Source organism: Echiichthys vipera (assembly GCF_963691815.1).
Source record: "Echiichthys vipera genome assembly, chromosome: 22".
In the NCBI taxonomy this organism is placed as follows: Eukaryota; Metazoa; Chordata; class Actinopteri; order Perciformes; family Trachinidae; genus Echiichthys; species Echiichthys vipera.
In genome coordinates, this window is record NC_139847.1 from 21,730,676 (window position 1) to 21,755,482 (window position 24,807).

Sequence of the window (24,807 nt, forward strand, 5' to 3'; positions counted from 1 at the left end):
CTACCTGGTTATTACAGCCAATCCACAAAGCTTCGCTCTTTGCCCAGTTTAGCCGTGCAGAAGACGCCTTTTCGTAAAGGGACAGGGTGTCCTTCAGACATTAAACATCCCCTTGGCTGGAGATAAGAATATTTACATCATCTGCATAGGCAGAAAGGGTTGGAAAACCTCGATTAGGCTTGAACGAACCAGTCAATGAGAGACCACCGAGGCGATCTCTCAGCCTGCACAGCAAGGGTTCAATGGCTAAACTGTACAGCTGACCTGAGATTGGACAACCCTGTCTGATTCCACGCCCTACAGGGATTGGCCGACTCAACCCTGCCCCCACCTTCACCATACACTGTGCATCCCTGTACAACAAACTTACCCAAGACAAAAAAACGATACCAAACGCCTTAAGTGCAGAAAACAAATAGGAGTGATCCACCCTATCAAACGCCTTTTCCTGCTCTAAAGAGACAATGCCAATGCTGACATTGTCACATTTACACACATCAATGATATCACGAAGCAGGAAAATGTTGTCCATGATCGTCCTATCAGGAATACAGTATGTCTGATCAGGATGTACAATTATTTCCAGTACATCCTTGAGTCTGTTTGATCTGGCTCTGGAAATCACCTTATAAACGGTGCAAAGGAGAGCCACAGGCCTCCAGTTTTTTAGTAATGCCAGATCTCCTTTTTTTGGCAGCAAGGAAAGCACTGCGCGCTGACAGGAAACAGGAAGAGATCCGGTTCTAAAACACTCCAGCAGAACACAGTGCAGGTCAGGTCCCAGTATATACTTCAGGTCCCAGAAGTGTTTAAAAAGGTTAGTGGAAAGACCATCAATCCCCGGTGCCCTTCCTGGTGCCAACTGATTAACAGCAATTGTCAGTTCCTGTAAAGTCAGCTCGAACTCCAGAGCAGCTTTCTCCCCCTCGCTGAGCTGTGGAAGCCCTCCAGGAGCTCCTCACGGCCTTCCATGCTACATTGCTCTTCTGCAAAGAGTTCAGTGTAGAAGTCCATTGCATGGCTTCTCATTTCTTTTGGAGAGGTGGTCACTCTACCTCCCGGCAGCTCGAGGCAGGTCATGTGTTTCCTCTGTGCCACCGTCCTCTCCAAGTTAAAGAAAAAAGAGGTTGGGGCATCCATGTCCTTCAGCTGAAGGAAACGAGACCTTACCAGAGCCCCCTTCACCCTCTCCTGCAAAAAGGAGCTCAAAGCCAACCCCTTCTCTTGTAGCAGTTGGCCCTTGGTTGGATCTGAGTCTCCATGTAGTTCATCTTCCATGCTCTTTATGCTCGCTTCGAGTTCCTGAACTGTTGATTTGATCTTAGCAGTTGAATGGGAATTGTACTGCTGGCAAAAAACACGAATCTGTGCCTTGCCCACCTCCCACCACAGCTTCAGAGAACTGAAGTTAGCTTTTTGAAGCTTCCACTTTTGCCACAGTGATTTAAAATGCTGGCAAAAAACAGTGTCCTGCAGGAGCTTGTTGTTAAAGAGCCAGTAGGACTTAACCCTTTCACCTGGCGAGATGTTCAAAATTAGATTAACAAAATGGTGGTCAGTGAAACCAACTGGATTTATATGGCAATGAATCAGTCTGGAGCTTAGGTTTGGGGAAATGTAGATCCTGTCCAATCGTGCAGCACAGACCCTGCTGTTACTGACCCTCACCCATGTGTACTGTCTGGACTGTGAATGTTTTACCCTCCATGTGTCTAACAGATCCAGATGTGTGATGATGTTATTGAGGCCTTGAGCTGACTGAGGATGGGGTTCCTCACTTGTCCTGTCTAAAGTGAAATCTAGTGTGCAGTTAAAATCTCCACTAGATTTGGAGATCTAGTGGAGATCTCCAAATCTCCACTAGAGATTGAGCTGGTCCTGATGGTAGTTTCTCAGCTCATTTTCCATCTGATTAAAGAAACGTACCCTTTCTGCTCCATGATTTGGAGCGTAGACGTTGACGAAGCAGAACACGTTGTTATGTATTTCTGCCCGTACAATGAGCAGACGACCCTTGACCACTTCAGTGCAGGATATAACTGTTGCATTAGCTGTTCTCTTAAACAAAACAGCTACTCCTGCACTGAAGTTAGTGCCATGACTGAGGACACATGGACCCTGCCACCATAATCTCCAGTCTGTTTCATCTGCTAGATTTGAATGCGTCTCCTGCAGGAACAGCACATCTGTGTTTTTTAAAGTGGAAACTTCAGCTATCAGAGCCCTCTTGCGTCTATCTCTCCCCCCATTGATGTTCAGAGACCCTATTTTAAGACTCTCCATGAAGAAGTTTGAAAAAAGCAACAGACAGGAAGAAACTATACGAGTACAGTGAGTAGAGAAAACTAGCCTGTAGTGCATGATCGCGTTTTACTTTCTGGTCCTTCTTTAAACAGTTTTACCTTTTTTTGCTTTTCTCAATGTTGTGAGATGTTTTTGAAGGCGAAAACGCTTCTTCTCATCCAAAAGGTCAAAACCAACTAATCTTTTTAAGACATCGACAGATCTTATGAATTTGTCAGTGTCACTGAAGTAATCACTGACTTTTACAGATTTTTTGTACGTTTCATCCAGAAACTGATTGATGTCTTCCAGCGAGTAAAGATCTGTGGCCCTGGTGGTTATATCGCCTACTGAGGTGGCATCTGACTCAGAGTCATACTCCATCTCATCTGTTTCCCCTAACACCTGGCTGCTGAACACAACCAGTCCTTCTCCAGTGATCTCACTGTTTTGTGTGTCAGCCACACTTGTAGATGCTGTCTCAGTCTGTCCTGCCTGTGCTTCAGCAGCTGCACACTGAGAGCTGCTCAGGTTTTCTGCAGCTACATCAGCCTGCTGCCTCTCAGGCTGACTCTCTTCCTCCCTATCTATATTCTTTTTTAACAGTGCACCAGTAGCGCCGGCCGCGTCCTCACCACCATCATCCGCACTGTCTTTGGGTCCACTGGGTCGGACCGCGGCGCAACCGCCCGCAACACCGAGCGCAGCACCGCCACCGGCCGCGGGCCCGGCGCCACCACCGCCGTCGGCAGCGGGCCCGCACGGGTCGCGGCGGCGGCAGCCACTGCCCGACCCAAGCCCCCCCGCGGCATCACTGACGTGAGCTGCCGCCTACTGTTGGTGCGGAGAGGTGTAAAGCTTATGGCCCACATCTCCACATTCAAAACACTTGAGTTGTCCTGAGCTAGCGTACACCATGTAAGAACCGTCTCCGTGTTTCACTCGGAATGACACCTCCAGTGTTTGAGACGGCGAGTCTAAAAACATAAAAACCTGTCGCCTCAACAACTGGACGTGCTTCAGTTTCGGGTCCTTACACCCCAAACTCACAGTTTTAAAGACGCTGGCAAACTTCCCAAACCTCCGCAGCTCATTCTTCAACAGCTCGTTGGGAATGAACGGCGGGACTCCGGATACGGTGATCCGCGATGAGGGAGCTGACAGCGGGGACACCTGCACAAACAAATCTATGACGAACACTCCACTCTGCACCAGCTGATGAACAAGTGGCTAAACCATCAATAAACAGATATTAGATGAAAATTTAAATTGATGATCAGCTCCCCTTCACTCTTCACAGAGCACAGCACCTCCCTAACAGCCCACATTGTCCATCATTGAATAATAGGTGTGTTCCACCCTCAGTCTGGTTTTTCACCAATCCTGCCAGAACAGGCACCGGCTCCACACAGCCAGCTTCCTGGACCCGGTTCCTACATGTCAGCCAGATGGCCAGCTTGGCATCACCGGACAAAAAGTTTAGCAGGAGGTGCACAGCCTTGAACAGTGTACTTAGGACCAAAAATAAACAAGGCAAAAGAAAACTCCTCCCCAAAAACCTCCAACCAAGTTTTTAAAAGCAGAAACTAGGCTGAGAGACGAGGACATTCAACAAACAAATGTTCCAATGTCTCAGCTCGAGAGCAGAAAACACATCCCTCCCCAACTCTGGATCAAGGTGCGCTCTGTACCTGTTTGTAGCTATCGCCCCATGCACAAACCTCCACTGGAGGTCAGCTGTCCGCTTTTCAGCGGGCACCTTGTACAGGCAACGCCAACTGCCTTTCGGGGAAGAGTTTGGACCAAAGAACTCAGTCCACCTCGACTCCTTTGCTCCTTCCAAGGAGACAAGGTTCAACAACTTCACAAGAAGTTGATACATTTCTGTCTTCCCTGCATCCTGAAACTATCAAGGCGAGGGATTTTAAAAGAAAGCAGCTGGCCTCCTCCTTCCTGCCAGTACCCCACAGCTGGTGCGATGGACAACGCAGGGAAACTGTAGTTACTGTCCTCAATCCACTGGTCACACAAGGTGGCATCCTCAACGAAAGCCCTCAGGGACCGTGGCAGGGCTCCACGAACCTCTCCCACCACTCTGGTGACCAGCCTGAGAGAGGAGATGTTGCAGTGGGCTCTAATGTCATCCACAGAGGATGTTCTCATCAAATGGCCCACCTTTGTAAAACCAGCCTCCCTCAGACTGTTTTGCAGGTTGGCAGACTCCAGCATTTGTGGTCTTAGCCAGTTCTTGAAAAACAGCGGTTCCTCAAAAACCCACATTCCTGGTACTCCATCCAAGGAACTTGCAGTCTTTACGACCTGTAAAGCCTGCAAGACTGAGTAGTAAAAAGGTGTCAGTGCAGTAAGGTCCACCTCACTGAGCTGCATATCTTGGCTGTGTCCAGCCAACCTAGGCCACAGGCATAAAGAAATTTGTTTTGCTGTTTGCAGTCTAAAGCAGCGATCTTCGCCTGGATATATACAAGTGCCTATCCCCCTTAAACGACTGCTGCCTGGACCCATTGCCGACCAGACCAGAAAAACATATCCTTAATCAGACCTCTAGGTAGCGTCAAAGCAAAAAGTCTGTGCCAAAGGGACGAGGCGACCAAGTTATTAGTAACCAGAACTCTTCCACTATAGGACAGCTGGGGTAGCAACCATTTCCACTTAGTTAACCAAGCGCACACCTTTTCCTTCACTCCCTCCCAGTTCTTAGCTTGAAAACCCTCAGTCCCCAGAAACACCCCCAGAACTTACAAGCCTTCCTTTCCCCACTCAAGCCCACTGGGCAGAATGGGCACTGCCTTATCCCGCCACTATCCAACCAACAAAGCTTCACTTTTTGCCCAGAAGAGGCCCTTTCATACAAAGAAACGGTTTCCTGCAAAAACTGAACATCTTCTTGGTTAGAGACAAAAACATTAATATCATCAGCATATGCAGATACAACAAATGAACGATCAAGATCAATAGACCCCGACAGTGACCCCGACAGTGATAGACCCCTGAGCCAACCCTGAGGTCCTGCTCTAAAACAATCTAAAAACACCGGCGGGGAAATCAGCAGGAAGACTCTAAATTCCAGGCGCCTTCCCCGACGTCATCTGGTTCACTGCAGTTGTGAGCTCCTCCAGTGACAGCGAACAATCCAAGTGTTTTGGTGCTTGTGCCCCAGTGTCTGTGTCTGCAGGCTGAGAGCTGCTCAGCTCCTCTGCAGTCACAAAGGCCTGGGGCCTCTCGGGCTGGCTCTGTTCCTGTCTGTCTGAAACTGTTGTTCCTCCGCAAGCCCCCGCTAATGAACTACAATCCGCGGCGTCAGACGTTACCGAGGCAACGCGAGCGAAGTCCACCGCGTCAGCGTCGCTCGCTGTATCTGCGGAAACCGCGGTCCCTGTCGCGTGCGCGGCATCAGCGGCACTCCGCCGCATCCGACTCAGCGGCAGCCGCCACCGCCCGCTGCTTATGCGGACAGTTAAAGCGCTTATGTCCGACATCTCCACATTCAAAACACTTCATCTGTCCTGAACTCGCGTACACCATATATGAGCCGTCCCCGTGCTTCACTCTAAACGACAGCTCCAGGGTCTGAGTGGGCGAGTCCAGGAACATGAACACCTGTCTCCGCAGAGACTGAACGTGCTCCAGTTTGGGATCTTTGCAGCCCAAACTGACAGTTTTTAACCCGCTTGCGAATTTGCCGAACTTCCGCAGCTCGTTTTCCAGCAGTTCGTTGGGTATAAACGGCGGGACTCCAGACACAGTAATCCATGTCGAAGGCACTGACAGCGGGGAAACCTGTACAAACAAGTCCCTGATAAAAACGCCACTTTCCACTAGCCGGGGAACATGTGGCTCGTCCTTAAGGAACACTACCACAGCTCGGTTCATCCTGGACGCATAGACCAGGTTATCGTGTCCGACCTGCTCCCCTGCAGCCAGCAGAACCTCCTCCACACTTGGTGCTATCCTGCGGGGCAATGCGCACTCCCTGCCGGATCGACGGAGGAGACGTCTCGGAGGACGCCATTCCTCCAGAGAACACCCCCTACAGCCGCTGGTAAACTCCGGACACACTCGAAAAAACGGATAACCTGATCATGTACAAAGGGACAGGGGGAAGGAAACAGCCACAATCCAACAGAAAGCGACAGAAAACCATTCAAATCTCCATGCTACTCGCGCCTCCACCACCACCACTCACACCGGAAACGGAAACAGAGGAGAGGAGAGGAGAGGAGAGGAGAGACAGGAGAGGAGAGACAAGAGAGGAGAGGAGAGGAGAGGAGAGGAGAGGAGAGGAGAGGAGAGACAAGACAAGAGGGGAGAGGAGAGGGGTGACAAGAGAGTAGAGGAGAGGGTGATTTCTGTTGGTATTTTGGAGACATTGTTTAAACTTGTGATGAGTTGAAGAAATGGTATTACTTACTTGTATATGGCCAAGTTGGCCATTGACCTTTGTGTCTTTAAACCACAGACACACAAACTAATTTGTGTTCTACACTAATTGAATGAGCTTTTTGTCAGATGATGGCTCTTTAGAGAGGAAATGAAAGGGGACGTTAAGTAAATTTCATCCAGGAGACGTTTAATGAAACTTAAAAAAAACATTGGGTGACAAAGCAGTGGAAGGCCATGCCTGATTGTGAGCATGTTATGGAGCTTAACTGAATTGAAGCGGTATGTGTGTGGAAGGGAGTAGCAAAATTGTGACACTTGCATTAAGCATGAATGTGTGTTAACTCACTGCAAATTGTCATCTTAGCAAGTCATTTTTCTTGAACTCAACTAATCAAGCGTTGAAAGAAGAACTAACACATTGTTCCTTTTATAAAAGAAAAGTCCATTTCAACAGCAATGCAACGGATATTTGTAAGCTGCTACAGTCTTACTTGGTGTGGTATGACCAGTGGCTTGTGATGGCTAATGTTAACAAATGTTTGCAAATGCACATATACGTATATTGTTATGTAACTGATATTACTAAGTCCATTTTTTCCACTTTACAACTCCTATACTTGTCCTTCTGTCACACTACATTTTAGCATGTCACAGAAGAACAGTTATCACAAATGTGTATGTTGTCTCCTGCTTGTGGTTCCAAGACAATGGTTACATGATTATTAAATTTGATTAGATTTTGTCAGATATGGTAAATATGATCATGTGCTGGATTACTCAGTTTATATTCATTAATTTATAGAATACTCCAAAGCTTCTTTATTGTGAAGTCCCTGTGACTCTCAACAATAAGGAGTCTTTCTCTCTCGGCTAATATATTCAGTGAATGAGAATTGTTTGGGTGATATTTTCAACAGTGAGAGTATTGTGTGACTAATGACCTAGAAGAGTGCAAAAAGAATGGGGATATTTACCTCCCTGATGTCATTAGACAAGGACACATACATGCCCACTGGGTGAGTACAGACATATGTGACCGTGGATAAGACATACACTGACATGTAGAGACAGCGGGTACCTGATGACTGAAGTTTCTATTAAACAGCCTATGTGTCCCAATCAATTTCAATGAAAAGGTCTGTGTAGCTTATACTTTCATTCAGTCCATCTGAATCAATACAGCTCTGCTCTGGGCTACAGTCTGACACAGATCTGCATTAGCAAATCACTGTGCCTGCTTCCATTAAACAGTCCATGACATGACATTAAGTGAACATAATGCAAAATAAAAGTCACTTTGTGGGCTTGACTAGTGCCAAAAGCCTGGTATATTGCTAGTGTTTTACACCAGTCACCAGTAGGGGTCAGCCCGTATGATGACCACCTGTACTCATACTTTTATTGTACTTTTAATCAGTCTATAGTCAATTTGACTTTAATCTCAGATAATTCCAAGGTTTACGTCATGTACTACCAAAAAGAAGTTAATTAAAGTGTGCTTCTTTTAAACTGAAAAATTAGAGCTTATACTTTCAGTTTACTTTTTATGTACTTATCAGATAAAAGTATTCTTAGGTATACTTGGCTTATTCTGACATGTATACAGAAAAGGCTTATACCTGTACCTTTCATTGAGATATACCTTGGAATATTATAGCCTATATACAAATTAACCTGTAGTTTACTCCAAAGTATGCTTTCATAAAGAGTGTGCCAACTTTCCCTTAAAAGTGTGCCAATTTAGTCCTAAACAATATTAAAATAGTACACTTATAGGTATACTACTAGTACATTGATTATTACATTGACTAAACTTAGAGAAATATTCTTGAACTTAACCAAAGTTGACAGAGAGACTTATTAGTAGACTTATTATAGGTAAAGTGAAAAGTATTCAATGTTTTCTTATGTCATTTTCTGGCTAAATGACTTGTTATTTTTTCCAAACAGTTCCTCTTATAGGAAGAGCTGCTCCTTAGCAGGTGTTCAGCAAGCATGCAGTAAAAAGCATGGCTTAGTTTTCAGTCTGGGTGAAGGCATTCGGGAAAAGGTCGCATGAAGGAAGTGTTACTTTATTATTATTTACTGGTATGTGTATATGTACTAGCCTTGTGAGACTATCCTGATCTCTTAGCTCCATTGTATTTTACTCCCAGATAAGTCTGGTAACCTGCGGCAGAGAAAAATTGGAGAAGTTTGCCAAGCGACTGAACCAATCAGCGTAGGTTTTGAGGTGGATTTAATTGTGATGAAATGACAAGAGACTGTTCAGTGTAAACAACATGGAGGCTTCCACGGATGAGATGAGCAGCTATGGTGCAAGCCGCTCACTAACACTTTTTTCTCTGAATCCTTCTGTTTAATATGGACCGGGCACCTGAAATTGGGCCTTTGATCCGTAAATTCATGTTACACAGACGGAAAAAATTGTCCTTGTTGTTATTTGTTATTTTTAAGCTGAATTTGTCAAGACAGGTGTCCGTCCTCCACAGAACTGGGTCTGTCCGACGTTCCTCCCTGTTATAGGGAAGGTTTTCATTGCCACCGTACTCTACCGGGGAATTGTTGGGTCTATGTAAATCATAAATAAGTCATAGAGTGTGATCTATACCTACTCTGTAAAGTGTCCTGAGATAACTTTTGTTATGATTTGGCACTATAAATAAATTGAATTGAATTGAATAGAAACCCTTCTAATACTATTTCCACCTCAGTCAGTCAAAGATATTGTAATGTTGACCAAAAACAGGTGAAACATCTGCACAAATGGAAGGCAGGAAGCCCCATCATCTTTGCTCTAATCTGAACCTGTGGAAATCTACAGATTATAATGTTGGCCCCATTTACACTTGTTCCATCTGTAGTATCTGGATATTATCCAGATATGATTTAATATACTTTTATTTACAATTAGCAGAGTAATTGCACCTCTGTTTGCCAGACCAAAGAAGAGTTTTTGACACTTTTGGTATTTGAAGTGCTTGATTTGACCTCATATCAGTTCATGCCAAGTGTGCCTGTGAAGCCCCCTCCCATCCCCTCCTGTTTTTGCATGCCGTCCACCCTCTCTCTGCTCTCTCTCTCTCTCTCTCTCTCTCTCTCTCTCTCTCTCTCTCTCTCTCTCTCTCTCTTTACATGCATATCTTGGCTGGTGGGTGTAAAAATAGCTGGGTCAGGGGGGTGCTGGTTAATAGTCAGAGAGTTGGAAACAGCAATGAATGAGACTTAGCACTGTGCTGGCAGTAGGGACAGGAGTGCTGCTGAGGCTAAAGAGAAGTAAAGTTTGGCTGGGATTGAGGGGGTTGCCCCCCATGGATGGTAGCCTGATGGTTTTGGTTTTAAGGGGGGTGGTAGAGGGAGCAGGGACAGGGATTGGATTATCAAAGTGATTAAATGCGCTCACTCAGATTCCTTTACGTTCTGATGGGATAGACTTGTAAACCTTGCAGCATGGGCAATGTGGCCACGTGTAAGGTGTGTGGCTCAGACAAGAGCCTGAGGCCAGCCGGGAGCCAATCTAACCTGGACCAGAGTGCTTTGCCAGACTTCTACTGTGTGGATCATTTTCCTGTGCAGCCTCCACTCATGCTGGTAAGAGCCCACACTGGCAGGTGCAGCTGGGACGTGCCTGAAGTACTCTTTTGAGTAGATTTTTACAGATAAGAAGGTTTTGAGTCTTTTGTAAAGCAGAGACTTTGAAGCAGTTGGAAGCCAGTGTCAGCTATCTCTTTAAATCCTCAGTTATTTTTATTCTGGTCACAGTCTTGATGACAGGACTGTTGTTTGTGTCTTTCACTAACAAGCTACTCAAGTTGCATGTAGCTGATACATTTCTGTTTTCACTGAAAGCATAAACTGCTTTTGGACTTGTTCTGACTTCAGAGCCAATACTCACTGATACCTTCGCATTACGTATTAACAGGCATACATACATGATTCAGATGTTTAGGGTCTGAGGTGTTTGAGGAGCTTGTGTGTGCATTACTGTGTAAGTGTATGTAGGATTGGGTGGGGTGTTGTTACCTCTCCTCGCCCTTTAAAGGCCAGTGTGACATTTTTGCTCTTAAAGTATCCCTGCACAGCGGCATGTGGACTCTTGTGGCTAATTTGAAAAGCAATGTAATGACCTAGACAGCATGCCACTGCTGGTGCTGCTGCAGGGAATACAAGACAAAAAGTATCACTCATTTAGTCTAGTGCTCATGGTCCTTATGTGTGGCTCTTCCCACAGCAAGTTTGCTGGTGTATTCTAGTGCTTGAGGAAAAATTACTTGAAACACACAATTAACACATGGTCCTTTTGATGGAGCCTATGTTGCTTTATTATATTGTGAGTTCAGCTTCCAAAAGCAAAGCATGATAAAGCTTTTTGACACGTTGAATGTCAGAACCTCCAACAAACACCAACAGATTTTAGCTGTGTCCCAAGCCCCTGCATATGCTAATTCCATTCAGTATATACTTCATATTAATAACTATAATATATGTTTTATGTTATTTGGACTAATTATTACAAATATATACAATACTTCCTGTTATGAGTACAACCTACAGGAAGTTGAAATCTATATTTGCATTATATGATGTGGAAGTTAGTTAGTTAACGCATGCCACTATTTAAAAAGTGGTAGTGTTTATTTTAACTGACGTAAGTCAGCACCTGGCACAAGAGGGTCCACACTGCTGTAATTGGACTGTGTGCAGGAGGTGGTAGTGACCTGAAAGCCTCCAGTGATCCCTGGAAGCACAGGTTCCAGCTGAGCTATGATCTGAGGGGATGAAAGAGAGAGGAGAATAAGAGGAGCATCACAAAGAGAAAAATCAGAGAATTAAAGCAAAGCAGTGTGACAAAGAGTTGAGCTTTATTACAACAGTCTCTCTGAGTGAATGTTAACATGCTTGACACATTTACTCTTTGTCAAATAAACCATAAACACATGAATGGATAGTTACAGGATTTAATTGCTCTTCATGGATATGAATTCATATTTTTACTCTAAACAGAGCGCAGTACGGTGGTGTGGTGGTTAGCACTGTCACCTCACAGCAAGAGGGTTCCCAGTTTGAAATCCGGTTTGGGGCCATTCTGTGTGGAGTTTGCATGTTCTCCCCGTGTCTGCGTGGGTTTTCTCCAGGTTCTCCGGCTTCCTCCCACAGTCCAAAGACATGCACGTGTTAGGTTAATTGATGACTCTAAATTGCCTGTAGGTGTGAATGTGAGTGTGAATGGTTGTGTCTCTGTTTGTCTCTATGTGCCCTGTGATAGACTGGCGTCCTGTCCAGGGTGTACCCTGCCTCACGCCCAATGTCAGCTGGGTTCGGCTCCAGGCTAAATATACACTTAGGGCGTACTCACACTGTCCTTCCGTACCGCGACCCGGGCTTTAGGGTACTTGCCCCCCCTCCCTCTCCCCCCCGCACCCCAGCCCTGTTTGTACTCACACTGCCAGGGCCGGCCAATGCTTCTTGCTGTCCATACGCCATCCCGCCGTAACACGTCACATGCGTTGATCATGTGTGTGAGGCTTTGTTTACAAATCTTTCCACAGACCTCAGAGTTTTTGTGCGTCTGGTCGACTGTTTTTGAATATTTTCATCCGACCAAATCTGCAGTAAACACTCCACCTCCGCATCACATCAACGTGAACCTTTCACCTCCATTGTTGTTGTTGTTAAATGGTCCGTCCTTCTATTTACATGTCCGAACAGGCGGACATAACGCTACTGCCGTAGGGCTTGTGCTCGTGCTCATACACGTGCGCACGCTCGTGCTCGTACATGTGCAAACGGCTCCGCTAAAAGCCCACCTCTTTCAAGCGGGCCGTGGACGGCCCGCTGGCCGCAGTTATGCGCGGAGCGGGTGCACTCACACTGCTTAAAGGTACTAGGCTTTAGCTGAAAAACCGGTTTTGGCCCCGGCCAAAAGGACAGTGTGAGAACGCCCTTAGTGTGTATGTGCTACAAATGATAAGGATATATATATATATATATATATATATATATATATATATATATATATATATATATATATGTATACACACTTTGCTTGCTGTAGCAAAATTTAGATGATAATATGGTATGTTGAATAACATGAAATAATGTAAAGTTACAATTGTCATTTTGAACTTTTAATATCTGCTCTCTGTCAGAATAGTGTAAAAGATACATTATATTGAGTTAGAAAGTAGGTGGTACAGAACATTTCTTCCATAATGTCTATATGCACATTTGTATCTACAGAAAATATATCTGAAACATGTAATCCTCCAGGTCCTGCACTGACAGGACAGCTCAGATTGGCTGGGCTATTTCCAAGTTGTTTTTCCAAGCTGTGCACTGCTGTTTACAGCTCAGCTGACTTTGGTCATAATGGACATGGAGGGAATGGAAACAGGGATGGTGATTGTGGTTGATATCAGGACCCACTATAGTTCCAGCTGAGGATAATGAATTAGAATATTCTGGATTAATAGTCTGTAGTATGTCATTATCGGAATAATCTCAATGCACACCTTATGTGTCTGAGTGTAAAATAAAAGCAGTTGGCTAATTTTTGTGGTTTTAATGATTATTGGTTGCATTGATTGAAGTGCTGTTGTTATCTCTAAACACGAAATATTGTGTGCACGGCAACCAAAAGGGGCTTTACAGTTTTTTTTGATTGCTTTGACCTGGTTGAAGAAACTGGTGACCTCTCAGTCTTCATCATCACTCTCTCAGCAGAGCAAAGGACACCTCTTGCAAATGAGTTAACCCATTGTCATTGTTTTGACACACTTCCCGCACCCTTTTGCAAATCAGTTAACGCAGATGTCATTCAAGCAGTCCAAACTCCACTGCTTTAGCTGTGGTAACCAAACAGAACATATATGTCCCAATCTCTCAGACACTTCTTGACCAGTATGCAATCACTGAAGCACCTGTTTGACACTGCTTCACAAAACTTTTCAATTTGCAATCAGTCTGCAGGCTTCCTCCATACTCTCCATTTTTAAATCCTATAGAGGAATTCTTCAGTGCATGGAGATGGAAGGTTTACGATTCAAGATTCAAGATTCAAGATTCAAGATTCAAGAAGCTTTATTTATCCCGAGGGAAATTATTTTGCAACAGTTTCAATACAAAGGTGGGAAAGGGTCAGAGTAACAATAAGCATAAACATAAATCAAATCAAAATAAAGCTAACATCAGATAAATCAAGCAATGAACTAAGTGTGACAGAGTGCAACAGACATCGTGGTTAAACGTAGGTATATACAATATACAACAATACGCACTGTTCAGTTTAGTAGCAGATTGAAATGAAATAAGTACAAACTAAATAAGTGAGAAGGAGCGATAAGTTATAAGTGTTAAAAATGTTAAAAATGTAGCAGCATTTCCTGTAGAACTAAGTGACAGTATGGCAGAGTGGAGTGTAGCAGCATTTCATACTGAAGTAAGTTACAGTAAACCACAGTGAAATGTAGCAGCATGTCCTAAAGCACAGTAAGTGTAGCAGCAGATAGTTACAGTACCACAAAATAAGTGATGTAGTGGTGGTATAAAGTGACAGTGTAGTATGGCAGCATTTCTTACTGAAGTAAGTGACAGTACAACATCGCCCCTATGACCAGATGCCCTTGATCGATGCAATGACCGCTGCTGCCCAAGATATAGATGCAGATGCATGCCAAGGCTGGATCAGGCATGCAAGAAGATTTTTCCCTAGGTGCATCGCAAGAGAAAATATTGAGTGCGATGTAGATGAGGCCATGTGGCCCATTCGTAAAGAGAGAATTGACTAGAAGAGATTTTTTTCTTTATTGTACAGAATTTTTATTTTCATTTTCCTTATGTCTTACACAGTGATGGATTTTTATACTATATATGTGGTTTCTGTTGGAATATTTAATTTCTTAGCCACAATCTCAAAAAAAAAAGAATGAATGCTGCATTCAATACAATTTGAAAAATCATTGTATATGATTCTCGATCTATTTTTTGCAAGAAAGCAAATTGGCACTGATATGTAAGCTGCTGACCAGTAATGCAGCACTGATTCACATTGAGAGCTGAATGTTGTATTTTGATGCCCCTTGTCTAATAACTGATTGGAAGCGCTTATGCACTTGTGTGCAAGTTGTGTTGTTTTAAGGCAAAATTTGCTTTTGGTCCATATTTTAAATGTTTTGGCGGAGTAAGAGCCTTTTGCAGGCAAAATGAGTCATTTTGACCGTTGGTGCCACGGTTTAGGCCTTTGCGTTAACAGTTTTGAAGAATGTGTATTTTCAATTCAATTCAATTCAATTTTATTTATAGTGTCAAATCATAACAAAAGTTATCTCAGGACACTTTACAGAGTAGGTAAAGACCACACTCAATGACTTATTTATGATTTACATAGACCCAACAATTCCTCTGTAGAGTACAGTGGCAACGAAAACCTTCCCTATAACAGGCAGGAACGTCAGACAGACCCAGCTCTGTGGAGGACGGCCTTCTGTCTTGACCGGTTGGGGAGGAAGAAAAGGAGAGAGAAAGAGAGAAAAGACACACAGATGGACAGAGAGAGACAGACAGACACACTTCCAGAGATGCAAGCAAAGCCTAACAGTAACTATAATATTTATAGTAATGTGAATATGACGTATATGTTAAGGCAGTTAATACAACAGAATAGTAGAAACAAGCACAGCTAAGGTGACAGAATATGAAAATGATAATAATTATGGTGGCAAACAACTCAACAATTTTGAGTCGACTACTGTGTCAAAGCAATCAAAAAAAACTGTAATATCAGAAGCACGCACAAACAGCCAGCACCAAAGGGAGAAGTGCAGGTACTAGTAAACAGAGACACTGTTATTCCATCCTCACAGCTAGGAATAGAATGTGCTTCTTCAATCAAATAAACAAGGGCACAGCTGCAATTTATATGTTCTTACTCTTGTTCTTACTGTATGTGGGTCAAATATCTTCTTCAAACTATTCTGAAGGATAGAAATGTTCACGGTTAGAATTAGGTTTAAGTTAAATATATGGTATTGATATAGTTAAAGTGTAATGCTGCCGCAAAATCACACCATGGTCTTACATACATCAAATAAGCCATCAAGACAGTTTTTTGTGTATAAACTATTGACAGAGAAATCCGGGAGAGTCACTAACAGTCTTACATGGCTAACAGTGATTAGCTCGGGGCAGTACGATGAAGGCATTCAAACGTCTTTTTTAACCAGTAATACAGCTCAAAATAACAGCAAACCTCTGCTGTAGCATGAGAAGAGTCCTTACAGAGAAAACAATTGGCTCCTTCCGTTTGGATTGACTTTGGTAATCCTCTTGAATGGACTTTACTATGAGAGGAGCTGGTACCTGGGCCAGTAGGTAAGTCTTTAAAACACACTTTTAATAAACTCCGGGTTCTCTAACTATGTTGTTGGTGCTTTGTTTTCTTCGTAAGGACTCTTCTCATGCTACTGCAGTATTAGTGGTTAGAAAAAAAGCTGTTTTAATGTGTTAGCTGCATCCAGCTGTTAGCGACTCTGCCAGATTTCTCCATTAATAGTTTGATTGTGATGTATGTAAGTGCCAAAAAAGATCATGGGGTGATATTGGGCCGGAATTACGCTTTAATGCATTTTGTTTTTGGTGGACATACAGTAATGAGAGTGCACTCCCATCTAACTATAAAGCAGGGATTCTCTGTGAGTCCGTCACACACTCTGAAAGCTCTTTTTTATTTTTAATCGAGAATTTAAATCGGGACACCGCTATATGTGTGATGTTAGTGTGCTATGTACTTTCATTTGTTTTTTTTGTGTGTGTTCTTAAGTGGTCGAGTATCATCATCATTTGCTACAGTTTATTTTCTTTACCAAAATCTTTTATGGGAGCTTGAAGGCCTTTTTATATGTTGGAGTACGGAGAATAGGTACAGTCTATGTAGTCTGAAGCTACAACATCAGATACTCCTGTATTGCTTGCCAGGTGGCAGCAGAGTGACAGCCTGTATGTGCCAGTGTGTGTGTGTGGGGGGGGGTTGTCTTTTAATATTATTTGGGTTCTGTGCACCTCACTGATATCAGTCATGCTTGGTAGATGGGTACCAAAAGATGCCTAAATCATGCCACTTAAGTGCCAACAACGGTTGTATTTCCTCATGAAGCTCAATTATTTTAATGTTGATAACTTTTAGGCAGCTAAATAAATTTTAGATGTCTTTTACAAGTCCTTTATTGAGAGTATCCTGTTTTACTGTAGCATATGCTGGTATGGACATTCAAAAGTCACCCATGAAAAACAAATTATGGAAGATTGTTTCATCAAAAATCATTGGAACACAACAAGGAGACATGTACCAACTATATCTGACCAGAGTGACACAGAAAGCAGACAAGGTTTGCATGGAAAAAGCTTATCCACTTTCAGTAGCATTCGGCATGCTCCTTTCTGGCCACAGATACAGATACCCTACCGTCAGAACCAGCAGAGGAAATAACTAATTTATTCCCATGGCAATAACACAAATGAATCAGATCTGGGCAGGGGCACGACACCGGGACAATTCCGAGGTCTAACAGCAGTAGTATATATTTATAACACAAGGCATTTAGGGAAGATTGCTATAACCAACACTTGTTTGTTTTACTGTGTTATATTTGTTAATATGTGTATGTAAATGTAAATGTCAGCGAATCAGTGTTGTAGATGTCTCAATCAATGTCTGTGTCTGTGCTGTAAACCAAATTGCATCTCGTGGACATTATAGTTTTCTACCTACCTACTCTCCTGTGACAGTGATATATTAAAAATTTCAGTGACAAAATCAACTAGTTGTCTTAAGTCGTTCTATCCTGCTAAGCCTTTAGCATACAAAATGTTGAGTGATAAGCCTCCACTAGTAAGAAACTTAAAGTGTCATCATTTGTGTTACCTAGCATAGTGTGTATGTGTGTGTTTATTTCAAGCAGCAACCTTCAGGCTGAAAGAAAAACTGCAGTTGGAGTGGCAACCCACATGTGAAATTGCCCAACTATACACTAGAAAGAATCATGTGTATAGTCTAGTAAAAAAAAAAGAAAAAGAAACGTTTTGGTCTCTATAGCTAACTTCCTCATTCATGACAACTGTATAGAAAGTGAATGTTCAACTCAACCATTATACGTATTATACTAATTATATAAAGCTTACATTTCTGTATAAATTTGGCTGCTTTAAACGTCAGATGAAGCTGAGGCTCCATCCACGCTCCACGAATGAAGCTCCACCTCTTCACATATTTATGGATTATCTAGGAGAGGGCCGTGGCAAGCACTGCCAAGATGGTGACGGCAGGAGCCTCTGGGAGCCTCCCACTTATAGCTTCATGAGGGCTCTTCAAAAACCTCTGGATGATGCCACGAAGACTATGTCCATATTTTATACTTTTCTTCTGTATTTGTCCACACTTACATTTATATATCACTCAAACACGCACACCTTAAGACCTGTTATGTCTCACAGGTGAATGATACACTGATAACCAATGGATGTGTTAATAGACACTTCTAAAGGAAGCGATGTCATGTTTTCTGTGCTTCTTATGACAGAGCCTTGTTGTCATGATTACATCCAGAGAGGTGCTCGTCTAGGCACTGGTTTCTCACAGTGTGAGTGTGTGTGTGCCTGTTTGTGTGCCTGTGTGTGTGTGTGTGTGTGTGTGTGTGTGTGTGTGTGTGTGTGTGTGTGTGTGTGTGTGTGTGTGTGTGTGTGTGTGTGTGTGTGTGTGTGTGTGTGTGTGTGTGTGTGTATGTGTGTGTATGTATGTGTGTGTGTGTGTGTGTGTGTGTGTGTGTACATTTGCACAGTTATTGTTATTGGGGATTGTTTTTATGTCACTAACTACCTAACGCCATTCTAGAATGTTGTTCTGACCCCAAACATGACATTAATTTACATAATTGTAAGCCTTTTTAAAAAAAGAAATTTCCCCTGATCTCACAGCACATTTCCCCTCAACGAGAGGCACAAACTGACTAAGAGCCTTATAACCAGGAGTTATGAAACAATTTCTGTAGGAAAATGACTGACACAAGTGTCCCTTTCTTTTTTTCCATTCAAAAGCCCCACTTGTCTGAGAGTCCTGTTGGTCTAAGTGTCGCCATAGCAACCCGCCAGTCGCAGAACGATGATTAAGTCAAGATCTTGTATAATGTGACTTGGCATCCTGGCAGCAATGTGAGGATATTATCAGACAGGCTTGATTGTGGTAATGCTGCTTGGTGTCGTGCTGCTTGAACACAATGCTAACCCTCTAAGAACATGTATGAGGCTGTGTGAAGTTTCTCTCTTCTCTTTAGTACAATCCATCCGCAGTCAATCGCCCCCGTGTTTGATAAAACACAGAAAAAGTGCCCTGTCGGATGCTACGATGGCAGATAAAACATAACAAAGTTCCTTGAAGAACGCCTTTACAGTGGAGAAAACGTGATGCATCCAGTGCCTTTCATGCTAAAAAACTTGTGCGTGCTGCTGCCTCACAGCATGCAGCTGGTGCCCTTCTTATTTTTTTCACCACTGCCCCTTTTCGACAGCCTGAGTCTGCCACTGCCTGTAAACTACTGCATCACGTATCTCAAACAGCATTCAAGTCTCTACAAGTTGACTTTTGCAGTGGACAGGGTTTCTATGCAGTATGGAAAAGTATGGAAAAGCATGGAATTGAATTTGAGTAATTTCCAGGTCTGGATGAGTATGGAAAAAGGGAAAAGAGTATGCAAAGATGTTTTTATTGTTTCCAGATTATTATCTCACTTTCTAAAAAAAAAGTATTAATACATACAAATCAAACAAGTTTAATAACGCAACATAGCCGACCTGTAGATGATATGAAACTAATCAAGCTGGATTTAGAATTTGCCGTGCAACTGCAATTCTCATTTATCTATTTTCCATACGTGTTGTCTACATTTTATTTGTGATTTATTTTTATTTATCATTATTTTATTTATTTGCAGTATGTTTACTCCATCTAAAAGCTAATGAAGCAAAGACTTGCGTTTTCCTTTTTAGTTCCTGGTTAATTGTTCATCCCTGCTGTTACTGTCTGTAGTGTTACAGGTTCACAGTTATTAATTTCACTCTTTTAGCATTTAGATTAAATAAAATGCTGTGCGTTGAATATGTCTCAGTTTGGAGTTCATTCACTTATATAAGCTACAATAGGTATGTAAATTGTCCTGTAATTAATTGGCAACATAATGGCATACATAGTCAGAATTGAACACATGTGTTAAAAGTTGGATTTTAAAACCATTTATTTACATAATATACATCTAACAATTGGTATTTACATGTTTAATATTGACCAAAAAATCCTCAGAGAAGTCCTGAAATTTGAGTCTGAAAAAGTCTGGAATTTTGAAATGGAAAATGTGTAGGAACCCTGAGTGAATTGGTATGAATTATAATCTGTCTGTAATATAAACTTGGAAAAGTATGTGTACATTGTGGACTAACACATGGAGAAACAATGTCATCCCAGTATGATCGTGTTGTTGTTGCGGTAATCTTTAGTAGTCATGAGTGATGCAGTGCAGTTGTCTGCAGCAGCAGCCAGACAGCAGCTGACTGCAGGTTAGCCAGAAACATCAGACTAGGACTATTTGTATGTGTGTGAAGTAGACATCAGTGCTGCAGTGTCACTGCTCATTTTATACGTCATCAGGGCTGCATTCTTTCCTCTGACCTCTGCATTCTGTATGTGAAAATGTGTGCAGGGTGATGCTGTAGGTGACTGTGATGAAGAAAAGGATACACTAAACTCTGACTGTCAACACTGAAAGGGTTTGCTAATGAACATTTTAGGCAAACCGTGACCTTGACAGCCAATGAGAGACCATTCCTCAGCTCAACATCCACTGAAGTGTCATGGCAGCATGGCAGTGAGACCCCAGCAACCTCCAGTGTGGTGCTACACTATATCTGAATCTGACCTCTGACCTCCTGTTGGAAGGAGTGACGCAGTTTGATTGCAGTAAAAATAAGCATCACACAGTGTTTTTCCACAGAGGAGCAGAGAACTGGGAGCGTTGAACAGGCTGATTTAGCTTTAGTAAAGGCACCAAGAGGAAAATGCTGAATCATTCTTCCTCCTTACAGTCCTGGTCTGTTTCCAACTGCAGCTAACTCAGTATCCAAAAACAACCAGGAGACATGTCCTTCCCCACGGCCCTGGACATACACATTATTATGCACTAAGGAAACCGTATATGTCTGATTATGGCTGCACAATTATTGTTGATAATGATTGATTGTAAGATTCTGCTCAATGTCCATTAAGACCTTAGTCCTTTATAGAACATTAAAGCATGTTGATTGTGTACGCCTGCATAGATAGATAATTATCCATCCATCCATTAATTTTAATCCGGTCATCTGGGGCAGCAGGCTAAGCAGTGTATTCCAGACGTCGCTCTCCCCATCGGTGCTTTCCAGCTCGTCCTTGGGCACCCCAAGGCATTCCGAGGCCAGAAATATATAATATCTCCAGTGTGTTCTGGGTCTAATACTTCATTCACTGTGAATAGGTTTCGATCTTCTTGCTACCATGTCAACACTGATATGTCATGTAGTGTATTTCCGTGCTCAAAATGAAGTTTTTAATGTGCGGTTTTTGATATTCGTTGTGTAACACACACACACACACACGTCTCAACACAACACGTCTTCTCCTCCAGCAAGCTGCAGATAAAGGCTAGCCTATATTACACCGTTAAATAGTAAAGTATGTTCTGCACAGTTTTTTGTTAGGCTTTAAGTTAGCCTGTGTTTATGCTCCCACATTACAACAAACCTAAGTGTCCCTGATTCACAACAGCATCAACTACGGTACTAAAGGACATACGTCCATCTGGCTGACACATACCTATGAGGAGAAGTGAGGGCCAGAGACTATCTGTAACTCAAGAAGCTGCGCCCCTAATTATTCATGAACTTTAACCTTCAATAAAATAAAAACTAGCTTGGTTCCAAAAAACTTCACCCCCCTCAGTTTTGTCATGGGGATATGACCCAAACATACGGACTAGAATGTTTTTTTTTGTACCAGGCCTTAAAAAAGTTTAATTATGCTGTGAAAACAGCCTGTTTAACATGTGGGTCAATGAGAAACTGCTCTATAATAAAACTGCCCCTAGTGGACACTCGGGGGAACTGCAGTTTTAATCACTTCCCTATTGGATTAACCAGGAAGTCGCTGTGGTGGAGGCTTGTGTAAAATGAAAGATTTAAATATGTTTTGAAACAAGATCCATTACTTGAAAAGGATTTGACTCATTCAGCCATAGAGGCTAAATTTCGTGATTACCATTCATCATCGACAGCCAATGAGCAAATGGAAATGTTGTTTGGGTATTGTGTAGATTATGTTTTAAAATGCATTTGTCCTCTGTCTCTTCCAGTCAGACAGCAACACCAGTTTCCTGCGAGCGGCGAGAGCAGGGAACATCGACAAGGTTTTAGAATATCTGAAAGGGGGAGTGGACATCAGCACCTGCAATCAGGTAGAGACATATTACATAACACGTTCACTACAACCACACTCACACACTCCCTTCTGTGGCACAGTATGGTCAAAAAATACATAATATTTTTGTAATGAAATTTGATTCATCATAGTAAAACATGCACATGTGTAACTAATGTCATTCATGATGGCTGCATTTCATTTAGTTCCAACATGCATGCATTGTCTTTGTTATTACTTACTGGGCTACTTAAATGGAATGGGGCCAATGTTAATGTTAGTTTCACCTGTGCCTTTAAGTGTCAAAATGTGACATGACAAAGAAAGTTTTAGACATTTTGGGTATTTTTAGTAACAGATGTTATAATGTTCCAGAGGCCAAGTGCACAGATTCAGCAGTACAACAAGAAGCTGCCAAATTCTATTTCTGAAATTGAAACTTTTTCTAGCACAGTAAGGTTGTGGTGTCTGTTATTTCATCTAAGCTGCATTAAGTGATTTTTGGCCACTTGTCAAGCAGGAGCTTATTCATACATCCAGCAGACACAGAGCCACATCGGTATTTATTTGAGTTTGTTTGTGTCCACCTGATGGATATACAGTTGTTTTCACATATGAACCCGGATAATGTAAGGAGAATCAGGTCTGGAGATAATCCTAGGTAGACTGTGTAGGATGGAGGACATGACATGATTACAGCACGCCAACAATGCCTGTCCTTGATCACAAACAACAGTCTCTTGCTGTTCTTTGAATTTGTCTGATGATTTCAGTGTCCTTACCATCAGAAGTTCCTGAACCTCATCATCTCTCCCACATTTTTGTTGCCGTCTTTGTGTAAATCACCCTTCTTCTTCAAAATTTGTTTTGCTTCACTGTTAGCCGACGCATAATATAAACGTCATCCAGATGCCCCATTCAACTCCATGGATACAACAATAACAAGCAGGTGTATTCCCACTGTGAGTCCACAGAGATGATCTGCTGATAGATGCGTTCACACATACAGTATCACTAGTTAATGTCTAGATGATTTCAGGTTTGCAGTGAATGTGTCAGAGGGTCCTAAGTCTCCCTCCTTTTAGCTCTGTTTTGGTCTCCACCCACTCCTGAGAAAAATATCCGTCGAGCTAAAAGAGGTCAAAATGCTCAGTAGAGCTAAGGGGAATTGCAGGGTTGATATTAATTCTTTATGGGTTTGAAGCAAAACTTTTCACATCACACATAGTAATTTGATAAATGGTAAATGGACTTGAACTTATATAGCGCCTTTCTAGTCATCTGACTACTCAAGGCGCTTCACAGTGTCTGTCACATTCACACTGATGGCAGTGGACATCTACATACCATCTAATCTGAACTGATCTAACCATTCACACCACATTTACACACCCATGCGCAGCACAGGGAGCAATTCGGGGTTCAGTGTCTTGCCCAAGGACACTTCGACATGTGGACCGGGGGGCGATGGGGATCGTACCACCAATCTCTCGAACAGAGGACGACCCACTCTCCCACCAAGCCACAGCCGCAGATAGCGGATCTGGGTCACCAGTTGGACAGTTTTTGTCTGAATTCTATCAAACTTTCTGTTTAACCTACAAATATAAATGATGGTGTAATGTTTAGAGTTAATTACTGCAATTTCCCAGCTTGGAATCAATAAAGTATTTCTATTCTATTCTATTTAATGGTGATAAACTAAAGTCTACCTTCTTATCTTTGTAATCAAATATCGTTTTATCGTTTTCGTGTTATGATTTATTTTTGTGTTAACCAGAGTGGTGAAAAGGACACTAACACCGGTGAATTAGCCGCTTGTTACTCTCGGCCCTAGTCAGACACCCCAATCTCCTCGCCGTAAACACTGGGAGCTGCTGGTTGTTCTGTTTAACATCAATGTTGTCAAAACATCTGAGACCATTCTTCAGTCCTTCAGTCCTTCAGAATAAAATGATGATATTTAACAGCTCCAGCGTAAAGTCTTCTTAATTTCCATTTTAATGTTAACCACCACCTGAGCCACTCAGGCTGAGCGTCGCCCAAACGTTCTTACACCACCACAAAAAGACCAGAAACTGCAGCAGACTAGCTCCGTCCGGATAGGGATAATACCAGCGAACGGCGTCCAACTGGTGATACAGTCAGTTATATATTTGCCTGTTAAGTGAGTCCAACCATGTTTGCTACATATTTAGCATATAATTCACAGAATGTATTATTCGAAGTGCTAATGTGCTCATGTTGTCATGACTAATCTAGGCATTATTATCATATAAAATGGTTCTACATGGTTGTCAGCTGTTTGATCAGGGACAGCGTCTTTATTTAGGCCTAGTCATTATCTAGTCCCCTCTAAGCCTATTAACATTCCAGCCATGGACAAGGGGGGCAGTGAAAACTGATATGATGTAAACAGCCCTGTCCTGGCAACAACCATCATGACCAACCTGGTAAACAAAGTCGCATGGAGTTCAAATTTAAGATTTGCTGGTGGCTCTGTGGTGTGTGAAGATTAACTGAAGTGGCAGGAATGTTGTTGGCACCACCATCACTTGTAGCCTAGAAGATATTTTGAGCTCCTGTTTTTTTATGTGTTTCTCTGAGCAGCTGAGTAGAAACACATAGTATCA

At 42.6% G+C, this 24,807-nt stretch overlaps 1 protein-coding gene across 1 annotated transcript in view; it reads left to right on the forward strand.

Annotated features, from left to right (window-relative positions):
* Nucleotides 1-24,807, forward strand: part of ank2b (ankyrin 2b, neuronal) — a gene marked incomplete at its 5' end in the record, with an annotated part of 172,247 nt that overhangs the window by 20,119 nt on the left and 127,321 nt on the right. The window contains one exon of the mRNA XM_083937194.1: nucleotides 22,110-22,211. Within this exon, the coding sequence (XP_083793320.1) occupies nucleotides 22,110-22,211 (102 nt within the window). The remainder of the gene's footprint in view (nucleotides 1-22,109; nucleotides 22,212-24,807) is intronic.